Genomic DNA, 16,874 nt, shown 5'->3' with positions numbered 1-16,874 from the left:
AAATAATTAGTTGCAAGTTGCAATTTAGCTAAAGTAATAGTAGTATATTAATTTAAAGTCGGTTGACTATAGACTAGGCTACAACTTGCCCTCACCACTCTCTGGTTGGCTGCATGCATTCCTTTCACTTTAACTCACAACACATTGCACATTTTCTCTCTACCTCGTACGACCAAAACCACTTGTTTCAACTTGTTACTTAGTACTAAACTACTTGCAATTATTATTATTATTATTTGCTATTTACTTCTTTCCTTTTTCTTTTTATTATTTTTAATAAAAAATGTTACTATTATTTCTTTTTTTTTAAATTTATTTTTTAAATATCTATATTATGCTCCTAGTATAAATAAAGCAGCGACACACAACACCGCAACCGCAACACAAACCTTAACATTAATAACTGTCATCAATCGTAGTCTGGTTTCAACACATTTCTCATCTCAATCTCTCTCTCTCTCTTCTTCATCATGGTTGAAACCAGACGCAGTTCCTCTTCTTCCAAACGTTCCCTTTCTTCTTCTTCTCCTTCAAACACCAAACGATCCAAGGTTCTTTATTATTCTTATGCAACTTATTCCTATTCCTCTCACAAGGGTTTGTAAATTTGTTCTTAACTTTATTATTTCTTTTTCATGAAACAGGTCTCTGAGGATGTTTCACCCACCGTCAATCCCTCACCGCTGGTCAACGAATCTGGTGAACAGAAGATGCGGTTATCTGATCTGCAAGAAACGGCGTCATTGAAGGCTGTTGATGGTGACACTGAGAACCACAAGGTGTCTTCTCCTCAGTGTCTAGGTATCAAAGTCATAACCTTTTTTTTTATTGTTTCTTTTATGGATTGTTGTGTTGCATGTGGTTTTTTATTGGTGAGATTTATGGATTTTGTGGCAGAATCAGAATCAGGTGGGATTAACTTGAAATCCAAGGTGTTGCCGCCGTTGGCTCGGTCGAAGAAAAGTTGCATAAAATCGAGTCCTAAGGCTGCTTGGGGGAGGCTCATTTCTCAATCTTCTGAGGTTTACATCTTACTCTCTTAGTTTAGTTTGCAGTTTGCATGTTTGTTTCTTTGCCTCTGGGTAATCAGGTTTCGCATTCGGAGAGAAGATGCATTGCATGGTCTCCAACAAAACACACTTAGTTGTTATGGTGGTGAATTGCAATTGCATGGATCCCACTATTGAAAGCTTTTGAGTTTCTGTTTTCCTTCAAAGATTTTCCTTCTTTTGCTATACTTACATTCGTCTTTGCACATTGCATTCTGGAATCTGTTTCACATTCTTGGTTTCCTTTTTCTTGTTCTATATTCAGAGCTCGACTTTCTTTTTCATCTTCATCTTCACTTGTGATTTTCGTTTCATTTTGAGATGCTACTATTTCTTGCATTTCTTCTTGAATTTCAGGGCTGCTGCCTTTGTTTTCTTGTTCTTCATTTTTTGAATTCAGAAGACAATCTCAAACTTATGGTTGGAATTTCTTGAGAGTGACTTTGAAAAAAACCCCACCAACAAGTATTTGGGTTGCTCTCCTTTCAAGAAATCCACCAATCAAGAGCATCTCCTCAATGCAAATGCAACAAATCATGAAAGCTTCATCTCCTCACTAATACATGAGACCAGTGATTTTGGCAAACCTGGAGCCGATGTGCTTCATTTTATTAATCTAGTATTCACTAGTATTGATTTACACATTTACAATACTTTCTGAATTTGAACTGAGATTTTCTACATGCAGATTTTCTACATGCAGCATGTTGCATTGGTTAATTGTCTTCAACTCTATTACTCTATTCACTCTTAAGAAGTACTCTCAACACATGATCTCTCACATCTTCTCGGCCTTGGATGCATTCTCTATTTACTAAACTCTCTTGATGTAGTGTTGACGAGTGGCTTCTTCCTAAAATGAATTAGTGTCAATTAATTGTCCTTCACATATTCTATTTCTATCTAACTTGAAGTCTCCTTATTCAAACAACAAATGTAACCTTTTCCCTTTTCGGCTCTCAAATATGCTTGGATCTCAACCCAAAAAGTTAGCTTTGATACCATGTTAAGAAATGTTGTTGGACATAACATACCCTCAAGATCCAGTGGACCATCTGTTATTAGGTTTCTGCTATCGGACCGGCCACAATTTATTTCCATGCTTCAGATGTCAAGTCTCAGGGCGCGAGGGGGGTGTGATTGAGTGCTGGATCTTGATCTCACGGTCTTATCTTATGTGCTGAGGTTGCCTTTTAGTGCTATGATCGCAGAAAGATATTTTTTCGTGCACGGCATGGTCAAGATCAAGCTTTCAAGAGCAAGATCGTAAAGAAAATAGTGTTGGGCCTGTTTTTTTGGGTTTTGGTACCACTGCAACTTTCATACTTCATCTTTCCATCCCCATACTGTTTTTCCATCTTGCCCCTCTGTTATTGTTGTCATTTATCTTCTCCACGGCGACGGCCACAGATTCTGCGCAACTCCAATAGCTCTCTAGCTCTAGGTTTTAATTTATTTTATTTGGGAATTTCAACTATCTTTCCTAAGAATTTCTCATTCAATTAAACTTTTTGAAATTTTATGTCATCGAGTGACTTTACCTTCTTTTCCTACCCCTTGTCTTTTGAAAGTGTGAAATATGAGAACTCAAGCCTGGATCGTACAAACTGATTTGGGTGGTATGTTTGACCCAAAAAGTATGGCAGCAGTATGGCTTGTCTCCACCAAAACATGCTTAGGTGCTCCTTTACCATTGCAAAATAAGGCAACCCTTAGTTGGTATGGTGGTCAATTGCATCTCCTTGGATCCCACTATTGAAAGCTTTTGATTTTCTGTTTTCCTTCGTGATCGTTCTTCTACTTTACTTACATTTGCCTTCGCACATTGCATTACAGAATCTGTTTCGCATTTCTTGGTTTCCTTTTTCTTGTTCTATATTCAGACCTCAACTTTCTTTTTCGCTGTATTTGTTCATGAGCGTCATTTCATCATCTTCACTAATGATTTTTATTTCATTTTGAGATGCCATTACTTCTTGCATCTCTGCTTGAATTTCAGCGCTGTTGCCTCTGTTTTCTTGTTCTTCATTTTCTGAATCTAGGAGACGTTCTGGTTGGAATTTCTCGGGAAGGCCTTTGAAAAAGCCCACTAACAGGTATTTGGGTTGGCTCTCCTTCCAAGAAATCCAGCAATCAAGAGCATCTCCTCATTCTTCTTGAACCAAAATGTTCCCTTTAAATTACACAATGATCTCGCTGAACATCGATGATCTGCAACTCCCTATCTTGAAGTAGACTCTTAATTACATAAATTCCATGATAGTAAACTCTCCTATATTTCCCTATTTATTCTCAACATAATACACATAATTAGTAAGACATAACTACAAATAATATAATAACTGCCACTAAACTACTCTTAATAATATAATAATAGTTACAAAACTGAATAGTTGGTTTACCTTAATTCCTTTATGAGAGTCTAACACGAAGCCTTACTCTGGAAAGCTTGAATTGCAAGATTATGAAGCTTCATTCTCACTTTCCCAATGCTTTCCACCCTTCGTTTTTCCCCTAATATCCTAACTTTAAATGGCCATGGAGTTCTCATTTTCATGATTTTTTTGTCATCTCGTTTAATCTCTTCAGTGTGTTCTCATTTGAGTACACCTTGCTCAAGGCGGCCCTTGTCACCAAAGGAATACTTCACATTACTCTCATCTTGTGATTTTGATAGTGATTTTTTGTTAGTCCACTTTATGTCTTTGATTGCTTCTTCCTTTGCCCGGACTCCTTTGTAACCAATCTTTGTCACTACAATTCTAAGTTTTGAACTTTTTTCTTCATATTCTCGTAATGTTGTAGTCACCTTGTTTAATTAGAATATTGTCTTCTTAATAAGCAATGCTTGTGCAATAGCCTTGTAGTTGTAGGACCTTGGTAATAATGCCATCAACAACAAGGTAGTAAAATTGCTGGTTGACTCTTAAAATAGTTCAATTTTAAGATGTTTGCGGTGCCATGTGACTTTGACCCTATGTTGAATTGGTTTTCGGTGAAATTTCTGCCGAAATTCTCAAAAAAGTGCAATATTGCTTTTACAATTTCATCTCCGTTCCATCCTAGCTCTTACTATACAATTTTTCTAGGTCCAAACGATGAACATCATCTTCTTTCTTCTCCCATTTTGGTCTCCCGGTCTCTGCAACTCCAGCCTCTTTATCTTCTATTTGTCTCTATTGAGCCACTACATGGTAAGTAGTGTTATGATGGGTCAGTTTCCTTTGACGCGCCTAGAGAGAGCGGCCACAAGGGAGATGTGGAGTTACCTGTTGTCTGCCAAAAAGCTGGGTCTGTATTAATCATGCACACCTCACTGCCATATTTGTCTTCATCTTAGTTAGTATTATATCACAGACAGAAGTTAATCACTATTTCAGATTATAGGATGTGTTATCATCTATGTGTTGATGATTTAGTGATATACTTTCTTTTTACATGTCTAGGACTAAGAAACTAGAAGTCTCATTATATATTGAATCTTGATTAATCTGCCAGATGACCCATCTAAGATGGAAAATCTCTCCCAACCTCTATTTTTGTTCTTCTCACAAGACTTGAATACAATATTTTATTTGAAGGGAATATGTTGTTAATCTCGGATAGCAACGTAGATCACGGACCCCAAAATTGGGATTGTGGTATGGCATGCAGCAAAATGGCCACTATTCTAATTTTTTTTTTTCAATCTTTTCATTTGATCTTCCATTTTTCAGATTGTGTTGTTATAGGTTTTGAATTAATCTTTTTATTGTTCATGCTTTTGCAGAATCCTCACTTGCCCATATGCGAACCTGTCTACACTGTTGGTCAATGTCGTCAATGTAATTTATGGCTTAAAGATCCCAATGTTAGTAATGTTTTGTGCAAATTGAGCCACATAGAGGTAGACTTTCCTCCTTTATCTTTTTAAAACTTAAAACAACCAACTGAAGAGACAAGATGTTTACAATTTTGTTGTGACAACTAAGTAATTTCTCAAACAAAATTCAGAGCTACTATAGGTGTTTTGTGAAAGATATAATTGAAATGAATTTTAATTCTTTTATGGTATGCTCCTAAACTTTTCCCATCACAAGAATATTACCGTTAACCTTTTCTATGTTTTTTAGATTACTCACCACAATTGTTATTTGTAATTCTGCACAGCATGGAGGTTTTGCATTGCTGGAAGTCATAGGGAGTAAAGGTGAAGTGAAAGTTAACGGAAAGATATATGGGAAGAAATGCCGTCTTATTTTAAGTGGAGGTGATGAAGTTATCTTTGGTTTTTCCGGCGAACAGGCTTATGTATCCTTTAGATGTGATTCCCTGGCAAAAATATATCTTTTGATTCTTTCAGTTTCTTCTTGCTCATTTTTTTTATGTGCACGTTTCTGTGTTCACCATTCCAAAAAAACCAGTTAAGTCACATGTTCTATGTATTTATATTTCGAACTACTGTGTTTTTCAATCTTAAATTTCTTTCATTGTTATCTAATGGGTTCCTTAGCATGGATTTAGATATTTCAGCAGCTCCATAATAATATCTCTACTGCCAATGTACCGCCTCCTGTGAGCATTTTAGAAGCCCAGGGTGCTCCAATAATTGGAACGCAAATTGAAGCTAAACCTGGAGACCTGTCGGCTGTTGCTGGGGCTTCAATATTGGCCTCTTTTTCTAATTTTAATGAAGATTTATCTCTCATTTCACCCCCTGCTAACACCTGCAAGAACACCCAGCAGAAGACTGACGCTTCATCACTACCTGCTGGCAACGGGGATGATAAGGCAAATGTTGATGTGAAGCACAACACCGTTAATAACGAACTGGATGGAGTTTCTTATGCTGAGGAAACTGGTCGTCTATCCTCTACCACCCTTAATGAAGATCCTATGGTTGATGCTGTAGAAGTCAATGTCAGTGTCGATGCAGATGTTGGGAAGATGACTGCTGCTTCCAGCAAATTGAGACCATTATTCTCTCCTGATTTAGATTTAAGTGGCAAGATTACTAAGATATTGGAAAAAAATAAGGAATTGAAGGAACGCCTTAGAAGTGTTGATACCAGAAATATATTGGCATCACCCAAGCAACAAGCTCTTAAAGATAGTTTACAGATGAGAATTCTCAATGCTGAGAATATTGATGTTTCATTTGAAAGTTTCCCATATTATCTTAGGTGCAAAACCTGCCTCCTGTTAATAATTTTTTCTGACTTGATTTCCTTTTGTATGCTTCCTTAACTTTTCATACTTATTGTTTGGGGTCATAGTTAGATGTAAGCTACAACTACCTCGATATGATATTCTTTGTTGCTATAATGCTGGGTAGGATAGTTTGTAGTTACTGCCTTGAGATAGATAAAAGATAATTTATTCTACTGGTTATGATGATTTGCTTTATTACAGTGACACAACAAAGAATGTTTTGATTGCTTCTGCGTACATTCATTTGAAGTGCAATGACTCTGGAAAATATGTTTCTGACCTTCCATCGCTGTCCCCACGGATATTGTTATCTGGTCCTACCGGTAATTCTTGTTTATACAATTTATTGAATTTTTTTTGGCATAAATTACAAGTGCTACATTCTTGTTACGGAAAAAATGAAGTGTCATCATTCTATATGATTCTTTTTTAGGCTCAGAAATATATCAGGAGACTCTGTCCATGGCACTTGCAAAGCATTTTGATGCGTGGCTACTAATTGTGGACTCTCTTTCACTTCCTGGTGTATGTTTTCTAAAATATCCTTCTTTTGCTATGTTTATGGAGATTTTATAGGATTACCCCTTACTAGTTAAGAGTTTTGTATAATTCATTCCTTGACCTTGGTCTTTATTTATTGGTTCTGTTGGGATTGTATCATGTTAAAATCAGCAATATTCTACACAATTGAATTGATTGCACAATTGATTTTTCAGCGGGCACCATTGAAGGAAGTTGAAGCTACTAAAGAAAGTTCAAGGCCTGAAAGACCTGTGTTTATTAAGAGAAGTAGTACTCAGGCTGCTACCGTACAACATAAGAAACCGGCTTCTTGTGTTGATGCCCAAATTATAGGTGGATCCGCAGTAAGTTCACAGTTTATACTGAAGCAAGAAGTTTCTACGGCATCGTCGAAAGGCAGTACTATTAAAGCAGGTTTGCTATTGTGTTCCTAAAACATTAACTCGGAGATGAAAACTTACTTCCTATTATCCTTTTTTTTTATATATATTCTAAATGGCATTCCTTAAATAATATGATGCTTACACTATTTGCAGGTGACCGCGTAAAGTTTGTTGGTGACTTCACTTCTACTGTCTCATCACCACAAGTTTTTCCAGCAAGGTAATTTTAAAATGGAAAATTTAACTTCAGAAAATTTTCATGAATAGTAGATCCCTCGTTTGTTCAGCTCGGAATCCTAAGATGTTTTGTTGTGTCTGTTTGGATTTTTTAGACTTTCATTTTTTGGATCTGAATATGTGCATGATGATATAAGCTCTAGGTTTACTTAGGTTAAAGCTCTTGCTTTTATTTGATATTTTATTTGACTGTTAGTTGTTTTTTTTTTGTCTATTTTTGGTTATTAAAGTTTTTTCTACCTTCACTTTAGTTTATTTTATGTTCTTGTTGGGAGTTATGGTTATCTTTCCTGTCTGCTACATGAGCAGGGGACCAAGCTACGGCTCCAAGGGTAGAGTTCTCATTGCTTTTGAAAACAACCGGTCTTCAAAAATTGGGGTTAGATTTGAGAAATCAATTCCAGATGGAAATGATCTTGGAGGCCTCTGTGAAAATGATCATGGCTTCTTTTGTTCTGGTAATTCAAAGTATTTGATTGATTGATCTACTGTTCCATTTGCTGAACATTAGTACAATTTATGCTACAATTTTCCGTGTGTTAAATGTTTGAAGATTTGTTTTGCAGCCAATCATTTAGTACTGGTAGATGGTTGTGGAGGGGATGACTCTAGCAAAGTTGCTATTAATGAAATCTTTGAGGTAGATCCAGTTCTATATTTGTCCAAAAGTTGTATCAATCCATTCCTAAGTTAGTATACATAACACCCTTTTTGCTGTTGTGAATATAGATTGCTTCTAATCTGAGTAAAAGTGGACCGTTGGTGTTGTTGATTAAAGATATCGAGAAGGGTGTGTCTGGGAATTCAGAGGTTTTGAAAAGTAAATTCGGAAGCTTGCCACAGAATGTTGTAGTAATTGGTTCACATATCCAACCGGACAATCGTAAGGAAAAGGTACTGTTTTATTATATTTGTTAGGAAGCATTTGAGTACAATGATATCATGAGTAGAGGGAAGTTTTTGCTGCTGCATCTGATGACTGCATATTTATACTTCCAGACACAACCTGGCAGCCTTCTATTTACAAAATTTGGAGGCAATCAGACAGCACTACTTGATCTTGCTTTTCCGGTATAATATTCATAGTCATTAATATGACATCAATATGTACAATTGCAGATGAATTGTTTCCTGTTCTTTCATGAATTAATGATCAATCTATACTACTATTTGGTTTGTTTAGGATAACTTTACTAGACTGCATGATAGGAGCAAAGAAACCCCCAAAGTCATGAAGCAACTCAATAGGCTTTTCCCAAACAAGGTTACGATACAGCTGCCTCAGGTATCTTAGGTTAATTTTACTGTACAATTTATGATTTTCTGTGTATGGACAAGTTCATATATCTGTTGTACTTGCAACCTTGGATAGGATGAGAGTTTACTTTCTGATTGGAAGCAGCAGCTCGATCGTGACACAGAAACTATGAAAGCTCAGTCCAACGTTGCCAGCATTCGCCTAGTGAGTCTTGCTATATACACTTTCTCTAGTTCCTTAAGAGTCATTTATCATTCTATCCTTTCACTTGTTGCTGCTTGTTGGAATTTCCGGCTTCATTGCGGTCGCTCCTAGTCGCCTTAATTGCGGCATTTGGTTTCCCTTCATTGCAGCCTCTAACACCTTAACTGTGTTGGGTTTGAAGGGGTGAATTTAGTCTCACATTGTTTTGAGATTGAGATATGACACATGACATGTGTTGTGTTTATAAGTGGGGACAATCCTCATCTTACAAGTCAACTTTCTAGGAATGAGTTAGGACCAACCCATATATTTTAAGATGGTATCAATTTGTTGGACTTCTCGCATCATCCACACTTTGGCCTCATTGAGGCCCGAGTGAGGGTGTGTTGGAATTTTTGCCTTTGTGGTCCGCCTCTAGTCGCCTTAATTGCGGCATTTGGCTTGCCTTCATTGTAGCCTCCAACACCTTCATTGTGTTGGGTTTGAAGGGGTGGATTTAGTCCCATAGAGATATGGCATGTGTGGTGTTTATAAGTAGGGATAATTCTCGCCTTACAAGCCGGTTTTGTAAGGATGAGTTTGGCCCAACCCACATATTCTAAGACTTCTATTATGTTCTCAATTTTTTGTGCTCATTCTTGGATGAGAATGATATTATTTGTTGGTTGCCTTTGGTGTATGTGGTGTCACATTCATTTGCTTTGTGAAATTTCCTCTTATGGGTTTAACTATTCTGAATGTCATTTTAAACATAGTTTTTGTGGAAGTTTCCATTTTTTTCTCATGCATTTTGTGACTACTTTTCTTGGTCTAACATATTCATTGTTGTTTAGTTGCATTTTTCCTTATTGGGCTAATGGGAATTTAGGCAAAAAAGCTTGATTAAGTGCTCAATTTATATGTACAAGTTTCCAAATTGAAGAGGAAATGAGGGTAAATTTCCCATATGCTATTTTTGTATACTATACCCAGGAGTTCACAAATATAAGTGCAAAATAACTTATAGACATGTCATAACCTATGTTTAGAAGTTCATTCAAACATTCACAGGCACTAAATAAGCTCTTCCCAACACCCTTGAGTTCTTCAGTTAGATATATACAGAAACCTTTTCTGCAAACGATAAAGTGATCCATCACTCGATGTTTTTTCAACTAATACGAAGAGCACAAAACACGTAAAACTTAGCTTTGACCATGGTTGTCGGGATCTCGCTCTAACTCCTGAAATCTTATGATCTTGCGCTCCAGAAAAACTGGCCACCGATTTAAGTGTCACAAAGATCGGGTATTTGGCTAGAGCGTTGAACTCTTAGAGAAAAATCTTAAATCGTGGGATCTTGCGATCCCACGATCTATTTTTGGTTTTGACCTACTTCAGACCTGTTTTGACCCCGTCATTAAGCAATTGGATTTGGCACATAAGTTAATGGGAATTTTATGTTAAGGTTATTTTTCCCAGTTATTTCTATATATTTGTACATTTTGTTTTGCCATTTGTCAAGCTTCTAATGAGATTCTTTTAATGATTCAGGTCCTCAACAAGTTTGGACTGGATTGCTCTGACCTTGAGACTCTTTGCATCAAAGATCAAACTCTAACAACTGAAAGTGGGTTTTCATTTTTTAAATGTTTGTAGTTGTGTTTTCTGCTAAATATAATATTTTAAGATTCGATACCACATTGCTGACGACATATTGTTGATTCCTTTTACTAGATGTGGAGAAGATCATTGGTTGGGCTATAAGTTATCATTATATGCATTCATCTGAAGTTTCTACCAAAGAATCAAAGCCTGTAATATCTGCAGAAAGGTTGTTCTCATCATCTTTGGTCATTTCATAATTTCAACCCTAATAAAGTTTTTGAAGTTTTTTTTCAAAAATATTGAACACTTTTAACTTTCAATTGTCTAGCGTTCGGTATGGGTTTAACATTCTACAGGGCATTCAAAATGAGAACAAGAGCACAAAAACATCACTCAAGGTAGTATTTGGTTAATAAACCCTTATATCATTCTTTTTCAATATCACGGTTTGAATCATGGGATTAATACTCTAGTCTATTGAAATGTTTATCCAGGACGTAGTTACTGAGAATGAATTTGAGAAAAAACTGCTTGGTGATGTTATTCCCCCAACTGATATTGGGGTCTCATTTGATGATATTGGAGCTTTAGAAAATGTAAAGGACACCTTAAAGGAATTGGTTATGCTTCCTCTTCAAAGGCCTGAGTTATTTTGCAAAGGACAGCTAACTAAGGTGAACAGATTTTCATTCTAGTTAACTTCAAATGATTTATGGAGCAGATTTTAAATAGATCACTCATTGCAATTACCATGTATAGCCTTGCAAGGGAATCTTACTTTTTGGCCCTCCTGGCACTGGAAAAACAATGCTTGCAAAGGCTGTAGCTACTGAAGCTGGAGCAAATTTTATTAATGTTTCCATGTCTAGCATTACTTCAAAGGTATTAATGTTGTAACTTGAAACACTTCTATCCTACTGTTGGTATTCTTTTATACTTTAATGACAGGCAACTGTTTTTTTCTTTGTTGCAGTGGTTTGGTGAAGGAGAAAAATATGTCAAAGCAGTCTTTTCTCTGGCCAGCAAAATTGCTCCAAGTGTTATTTTTGTTGATGAGGTTGGCTTAACTTGTCATTAATATCTGATGTTTTTCTACACTGTGTTAAACATTTTTATTTCCTTACATTTTGATCATTTTTCCTAGATGAATGTTCATCTCGCCAGGTTTATTTTTTTCATCAGTTTTATCATTAAGTGGGTAGGGTATGCTTATGTAACTAGTGCTTATTCACATGGCATACTTATGTCGCATATGTGAACACGGAAACATACAATAGCTGAGGAGGCTCAGTGTTTACATGATCCCTTTTCACAAATTCCCTTTATTTGATTATCTTCTTTGTGCCTCTAAAAACATTTTACCAAAATCCAGTGAAGTTCAACTGTTCTCCTCATGATTTACAAATACCTCAATGTCTCGAAATCATGTGTAGTTTCCTTGACCATCCAAAAGTAGTACCTATTGCAAGGGGTATTAGCCTAGGCTGAATTCACACGAGAGTTTCCACTTCTCTCATCTACCTCACCTAAAAGATCTGTTCATAAGTTTCAGTTATCTGTGTTTTATTGTTGTGGTACTTGTGGCAGGTTGATAGTATGTTAGGGAGACGTGAAAATCCTGGTGAGCACGAGGCTATGCGTAAAATGAAGAATGAGTTTATGGTAAATTGGGATGGTCTGCGTACAAAAGATAGAGAGCGTGTACTTGTTCTTGCTGCCACAAACAGACCTTTTGATCTTGATGAGGCTGTTATTAGGAGGCTTCCGCGAAGGTAAACAACATGATATGTTTGATTTCAATTTCATGCATTTTATATTTTATAGATGAGATTTATTCTACCTCATGGTCTTCTTTCTTAATTTCTTTTTGTAGATTGATGGTTAATTTGCCAGATTCAACAAACAGAGCGAAAATTATGAGAGTCATTTTATCAAAAGAAGATTTGGCGCCTGATGTTGATTTAGAAGCATTAGCAAATATGACTGATGGATACTCCGGAAGTGACCTAAAGGTTATATTTCAATATATCTTAATCAACCATTCTTGCTTGCTTGAGAAGGTTGCACACGATTCTAAATGAAGTGTTATATTTTGATTGCAGAATCTGTGTGTCACAGCAGCACATTGTCCGATAAGAGAGATCTTGGTGAAGGAAAAGAAGGTTAGTTCATTTATAACTTTTTTGGTTGAAGTCTCTGATTTCTCCGTCGTTGCTATTCTGGAATTCTTTTTTACTTCTGTGTTCTAACGCTGCTGTTTCAATGGGACTGGCTGAAATTCTAATGCATGAATTATTTCATTTTCCTGTTGAAGATAATGTATGAATCTGCGCTCTTTGATATGCTTGCTTAATAATTCAGGGCCCGCTGATCTCTTCCTCACTTTTACATGAAAATCTTTCAGGATAGAAGCTTTGCATTGGCTGAGAACAAACCTTTACCCGGACTGTGTAGCAGTGCTGACATTCGTTCCTTAAAGATGGAAGATTTTAAATATGCACACGAGCAGGTATGTTTGTTTTATTTTGTTGTTTAATTCCTTTTTGTAGGATGTAAAGAATAATGTGTAATGTTTTCCATGTATGTACACAGGTGTGTGCAAGCGTGTCATCGGATTCGTCAAATATGAACGAACTACTCCAATGGAATGACCTCTATGGAGAAGGTGGATCAAGAAAAAAGACATCTTTGAGCTATTTCATGTAAAGCTAGCTATGTAGAATATATAGCTTAGGCTGTTATTCTATTACCTAAACTGTGCCACCTTATATAGCTTAGGTGTCCCTTTATTCCCCTTCCCCCAACCATCATCTTTCTCTCTTCTGCCACCAAGAAAAGTCCAGAAAAGAGGAGTGAATGGCTGAGATTAGTGCAGTACGATCAAAACATGAGAGAATGAACAAATGACTGAGATTAGTGCAGGACAAAACATGAGAGAATGAAGAGAGGATCCAAATCCTATATTTAGTGACCCTTCTGATCCAACTCTTCCCTTCCCCCTTGTATTGTGGGGTGCCCTATTATGAGTTCCTCCTTGTAAATACCCAGTTTTTCCAGTTTTTCTCATACAGAATAAGATATTTCTTTTTTTTTTTATGGAAAATAAAATATTTACTGTTTTTCTAGTTTCATGCAATGTTATGTGGTATTGTATTTGTGATTTGCATTGTAACACCTCACCCTGCATTTATTTATTTACTGTCCATAACAGAAATTGATTATACTGATTTGTCATGTTCAATAACTTCTGCAATTATACTTTTCGGAGTGTTTGATTATACTGATTTGTCATGGTTCAATAACTTCTGCAACTATACTTTTAGGAGTGTTTATGGAATTAGTTCTTGTAGTCTAGTATTTGCTTAATTATTAGTCATACCCGAAGTTTGTATTTGTCTAATCTGTCCCTGAGATGTTTCTAATATTGAATTTCTTCGTGTTTTTTTGGGTGTGAATTTGAACTTCATGATGTTGCTAGACACTTGATTCTTGTGTGTGTGGGTTTCGGGTGGCTGAATTGGAATTTAGATTACATTGTGTGGGAATCAGATTCACCTTGGATGAGGTTTGGTTGGATTGAGAAAACAGAATTCAGTTAAGGCTAACTGAATTCTGTTGAGGTAGTTATAGCAACTACTCTATATAAACACAACTGTAACAGAATTCTAGTCAATTAGAAATTCCAAAATTCAGTTACCTCATTTCTCTCTCTCTTTTGTCTTCTCTCATTACTTCATGGTTGTAATTACCAAATCTAACATGGTATCATGAGTTTCTTCTTATTTCCATGACGTCTTCTACACAATCCTCTCAAGCTACTATGTCAATTGAAAAATTTGAAGCTTGATGAATCCATCAATGAAAGCAACTTGTTGAAAGTGTTCTTTGATTATGTGGTTTTTACTTTTAACACTATATTTTAATTTGAATTTGTCTCTTTAGATAAGCTTGAAACTTTGCTTCTTATTTAAGAAGCATGCTTTGAAAAGTCAAGAAATAGGTCATTTGGGCCCGTTTGTTTTAACTTTTAAAAAATGATTTTTTTCTTTTTATTTTTGAAAATGGGTTCTATAAAAATATTTTTTAAAATATTACAAGTTTTTCTAAATTTATTTTTTATAAATTAAAAGATTGAATTATTCATTCTATAACATAAATATACATTATTCAAGATCAAAATATAGTCAAAATCATAATTTTTTTAAAAAATTGTATTTTAAAGATGATTTTTATAAAAAACTATTTGAAATAGCTTTAAAATTAAATGATTTTTTGAAAATTTGATATCCAAAAAATGTTTCGATAAAATGATGAAATACCTAAAATAATATTTTAAGAATAACTATTCAAATCAAATTTTCATTTGAAGTTTTTATGAAAAGATTTTTATAAATTTTTTCACACTAAAATATGTAACATTATAAAAATCATTTTTAAAAAAAGACAAAACAAACGGGTCCCTAATCTGTGTCAGTTAAATCTTTACTTCTTACTTCTTAAGTCAAGAAATAGGTCATTTAATCTGTGTCAGTTAACCTCCTCTAAGGTTCTTTTCAACCTCCTTCCAATTTTCACACTCAGGAAAACATTAAACTACACAACCACGCCTATCAAAGTCCTAGCCATGGTGGTCGTGGATACAATTCTTGTGGTAGAGAATCTTGTGGTGGCAGGTTCATAGGACTGAACTTATGTTTAATGTCAAATTTGTTGCAAAATTGAATATGAAGCAAGTTATTGCTATTTTCGCCACACATCATATCCCTATGATACTCGGGAACCTATGGCAACTATGACACACCTTTGTCCCATGTTTGGACTCAACTTAGCTACACATGGTCTAATATCCCGCATATGAGTGCTTCTAGGCATGCAGGTCCCTCTCTGCACACTCAGTATTCTGTCCCAAGTCATTCTACAATCAAAATCGGTACCTTGATTTAGAAGATATACATCATGTCACATATAATCCATCTAATCTCATGGACTTCATCTCTCTCCCTGGATATGACTAGGTCCACATTGAAAATGGTCAAAGTTTGTCAATCATCTCGCTTGCTTCAATGATTTTCCTCTCAAATGTATGCCGTGAAAAGTCTCTTACACTGAATAAACTTCTTTTTGTCCCCTCTATCATTAAAAGTATAGTTATTGTGAGTCAATTTGCTTGGGATAAAGATGTATTTTTTGAGTTCCATGTTGATTCATGCTATGTAAAATGTTGTGCTACCTCTAAAGTGTTACTATCAGGCTTTTTTAGGAGTGATGGACTTTACAAGTTTGATGGTTAACTAAATCATCATCTCCTCAAGTTCTGAATGTCGCGTCCGCTTCATCATATCTCAAGCCAACAACATCCACCTAAAATCTAGATTCTAATTCTATTTTCAATTTTGATTTGTATTAATAGCTCTAGGCACTCTAGGCTTAGCTTGTATCAAATTTGGCCTTATAGATTTGGTCATCCTCATCATAAGGCTATGAAACATGTTTTTAAACTATGTAAACTATGTAATGTTCAGATTCCTAATAAATGCGTGACTAATTTTTGTAATGCTTGTTGTATGGGCAAAACTCATAGGTTACCTTTTATTTCTTTTACAACTAATTTCACTAAACCTTTTGAGTTAGTTTTCTGTGATCTTTGGGGTCACTTCCCTGTTGTATCTACTCGTGGACGCACTTACTTTCTTACTTGTGTTGATGCATATAGTCGTTACATTACCCTCTAAAATTTAAGTTCCACACTCTTCTCACCTTGGTTCAATTTAAAGTCCTAGTCGAATTACAACTCTTGCTCAAATTTAAATCTGTCCAAACTGATGGTGGTGGTGAGCTTACACCATTGACTCATTTTCTTAATCCTCGTGGCATCACACATAGAATCACATACCCTCAAACCCACCATCAAAATGGCTATGTTGAAAGAAAACATTGCCATGTTGTAGAAACTGGTCTAACTCTCCAAGCCCAAACCAATATTCCCTTAAAATTCTATGATATGCTTTTACCACAGCTACATACCTTATAAATAGACCCCCCCTCACACACACACTCATTAGCCAATACCTCTTTATTCTTCCTTTTAAATTTCAAATATCCAAACTAGAAATTCCTTAAAGCATTTGAGTGTGCTTGTTTTTCACATTTAAGACCTTACAACAATAACAAATTAGCCGTGTGCTCCAAAGAGTGCATTTTTCTTAGCTATTCAATGTCCCATAAAGGGCATCAATGTCTTGAATCTAGTGGTTGAGTTTTTATTTTAAAGGATGTTTTGTTCGACGAGGTCAGATTTCCCTATTATGATTGTACCCCACCTCACAATCCAAGTCTAACTTTGTTCCTAGTACATTAACCCTTAGTTCTACTCTCTTCTTTCTTGCTCACAGTGGGTCATGTCACCCCAACTTGTCCTACAAGTCTCCCTCACTTGGCTACAAA

The 16,874-nt window shown here is 35.7% G+C and overlaps 1 protein-coding gene across 2 annotated transcripts; it reads left to right on the top strand.

Moving 5' to 3' along the window:
- Positions 1–355: 355 nt before the first annotated feature.
- LOC127093311 (uncharacterized) lies at positions 356–13,549 on the top strand. Of its 2 annotated transcripts, none has more exons than XM_051032222.1 (27): positions 356–551; positions 645–801; positions 904–1,022; positions 4,819–4,935; positions 5,199–5,339; positions 5,553–6,211; positions 6,441–6,562; positions 6,673–6,764; positions 6,956–7,175; positions 7,298–7,364; positions 7,691–7,839; positions 7,948–8,021; positions 8,111–8,275; positions 8,381–8,452; positions 8,565–8,666; positions 8,754–8,843; positions 10,377–10,452; positions 10,560–10,656; positions 10,759–10,828; positions 10,925–11,104; positions 11,190–11,312; positions 11,404–11,487; positions 12,018–12,202; positions 12,304–12,442; positions 12,533–12,592; positions 12,835–12,939; positions 13,023–13,549. In XM_051032222.1, the coding sequence occupies exons 1-27, from the start codon at positions 471–473 to the stop codon at positions 13,134–13,136; spliced, it is 3,660 nt and encodes a 1,219-aa protein (XP_050888179.1). In that variant the 5' UTR covers positions 356–470; the 3' UTR covers positions 13,137–13,549. The 2 variants fall into 2 exon arrangements, with proteins under 2 accessions (XP_050888179.1, XP_050888178.1); XM_051032221.1 differs by having other exon boundaries at positions 898–1,022.
- The last annotated feature ends 3,325 nt before the right edge of the window (positions 13,550–16,874 follow it).

This window comes from Lathyrus oleraceus, chromosome 6 (genome assembly GCF_024323335.1).
Source record: "Lathyrus oleraceus cultivar Zhongwan6 chromosome 6, CAAS_Psat_ZW6_1.0, whole genome shotgun sequence".
NCBI lineage: Eukaryota > Viridiplantae > Streptophyta > Magnoliopsida > Fabales > Fabaceae > Lathyrus > Lathyrus oleraceus.
Note: the sequence above shows the minus strand (reverse complement) of the source record. Positions and strands in the feature narration are given on the sequence as shown.

Coding starts and splice junctions, on each gene's coding strand:
- LOC127093311 (XM_051032221.1), top strand. CDS start 471: ATGGTTGAAACCAGACGCAGTTCCTCTTCTTCCAAACGTTCCCTTTCT. Junction 5,340..5,552: donor TTTCCGGCGAACAGGCTTAT/GTATCCTTTAGA, acceptor GCATGGATTTAG/ATATTTCAGCAGCTCCATAA. Junction 8,276..8,380: donor CGGACAATCGTAAGGAAAAG/GTACTGTTTTAT, acceptor TTATACTTCCAG/ACACAACCTGGCAGCCTTCT.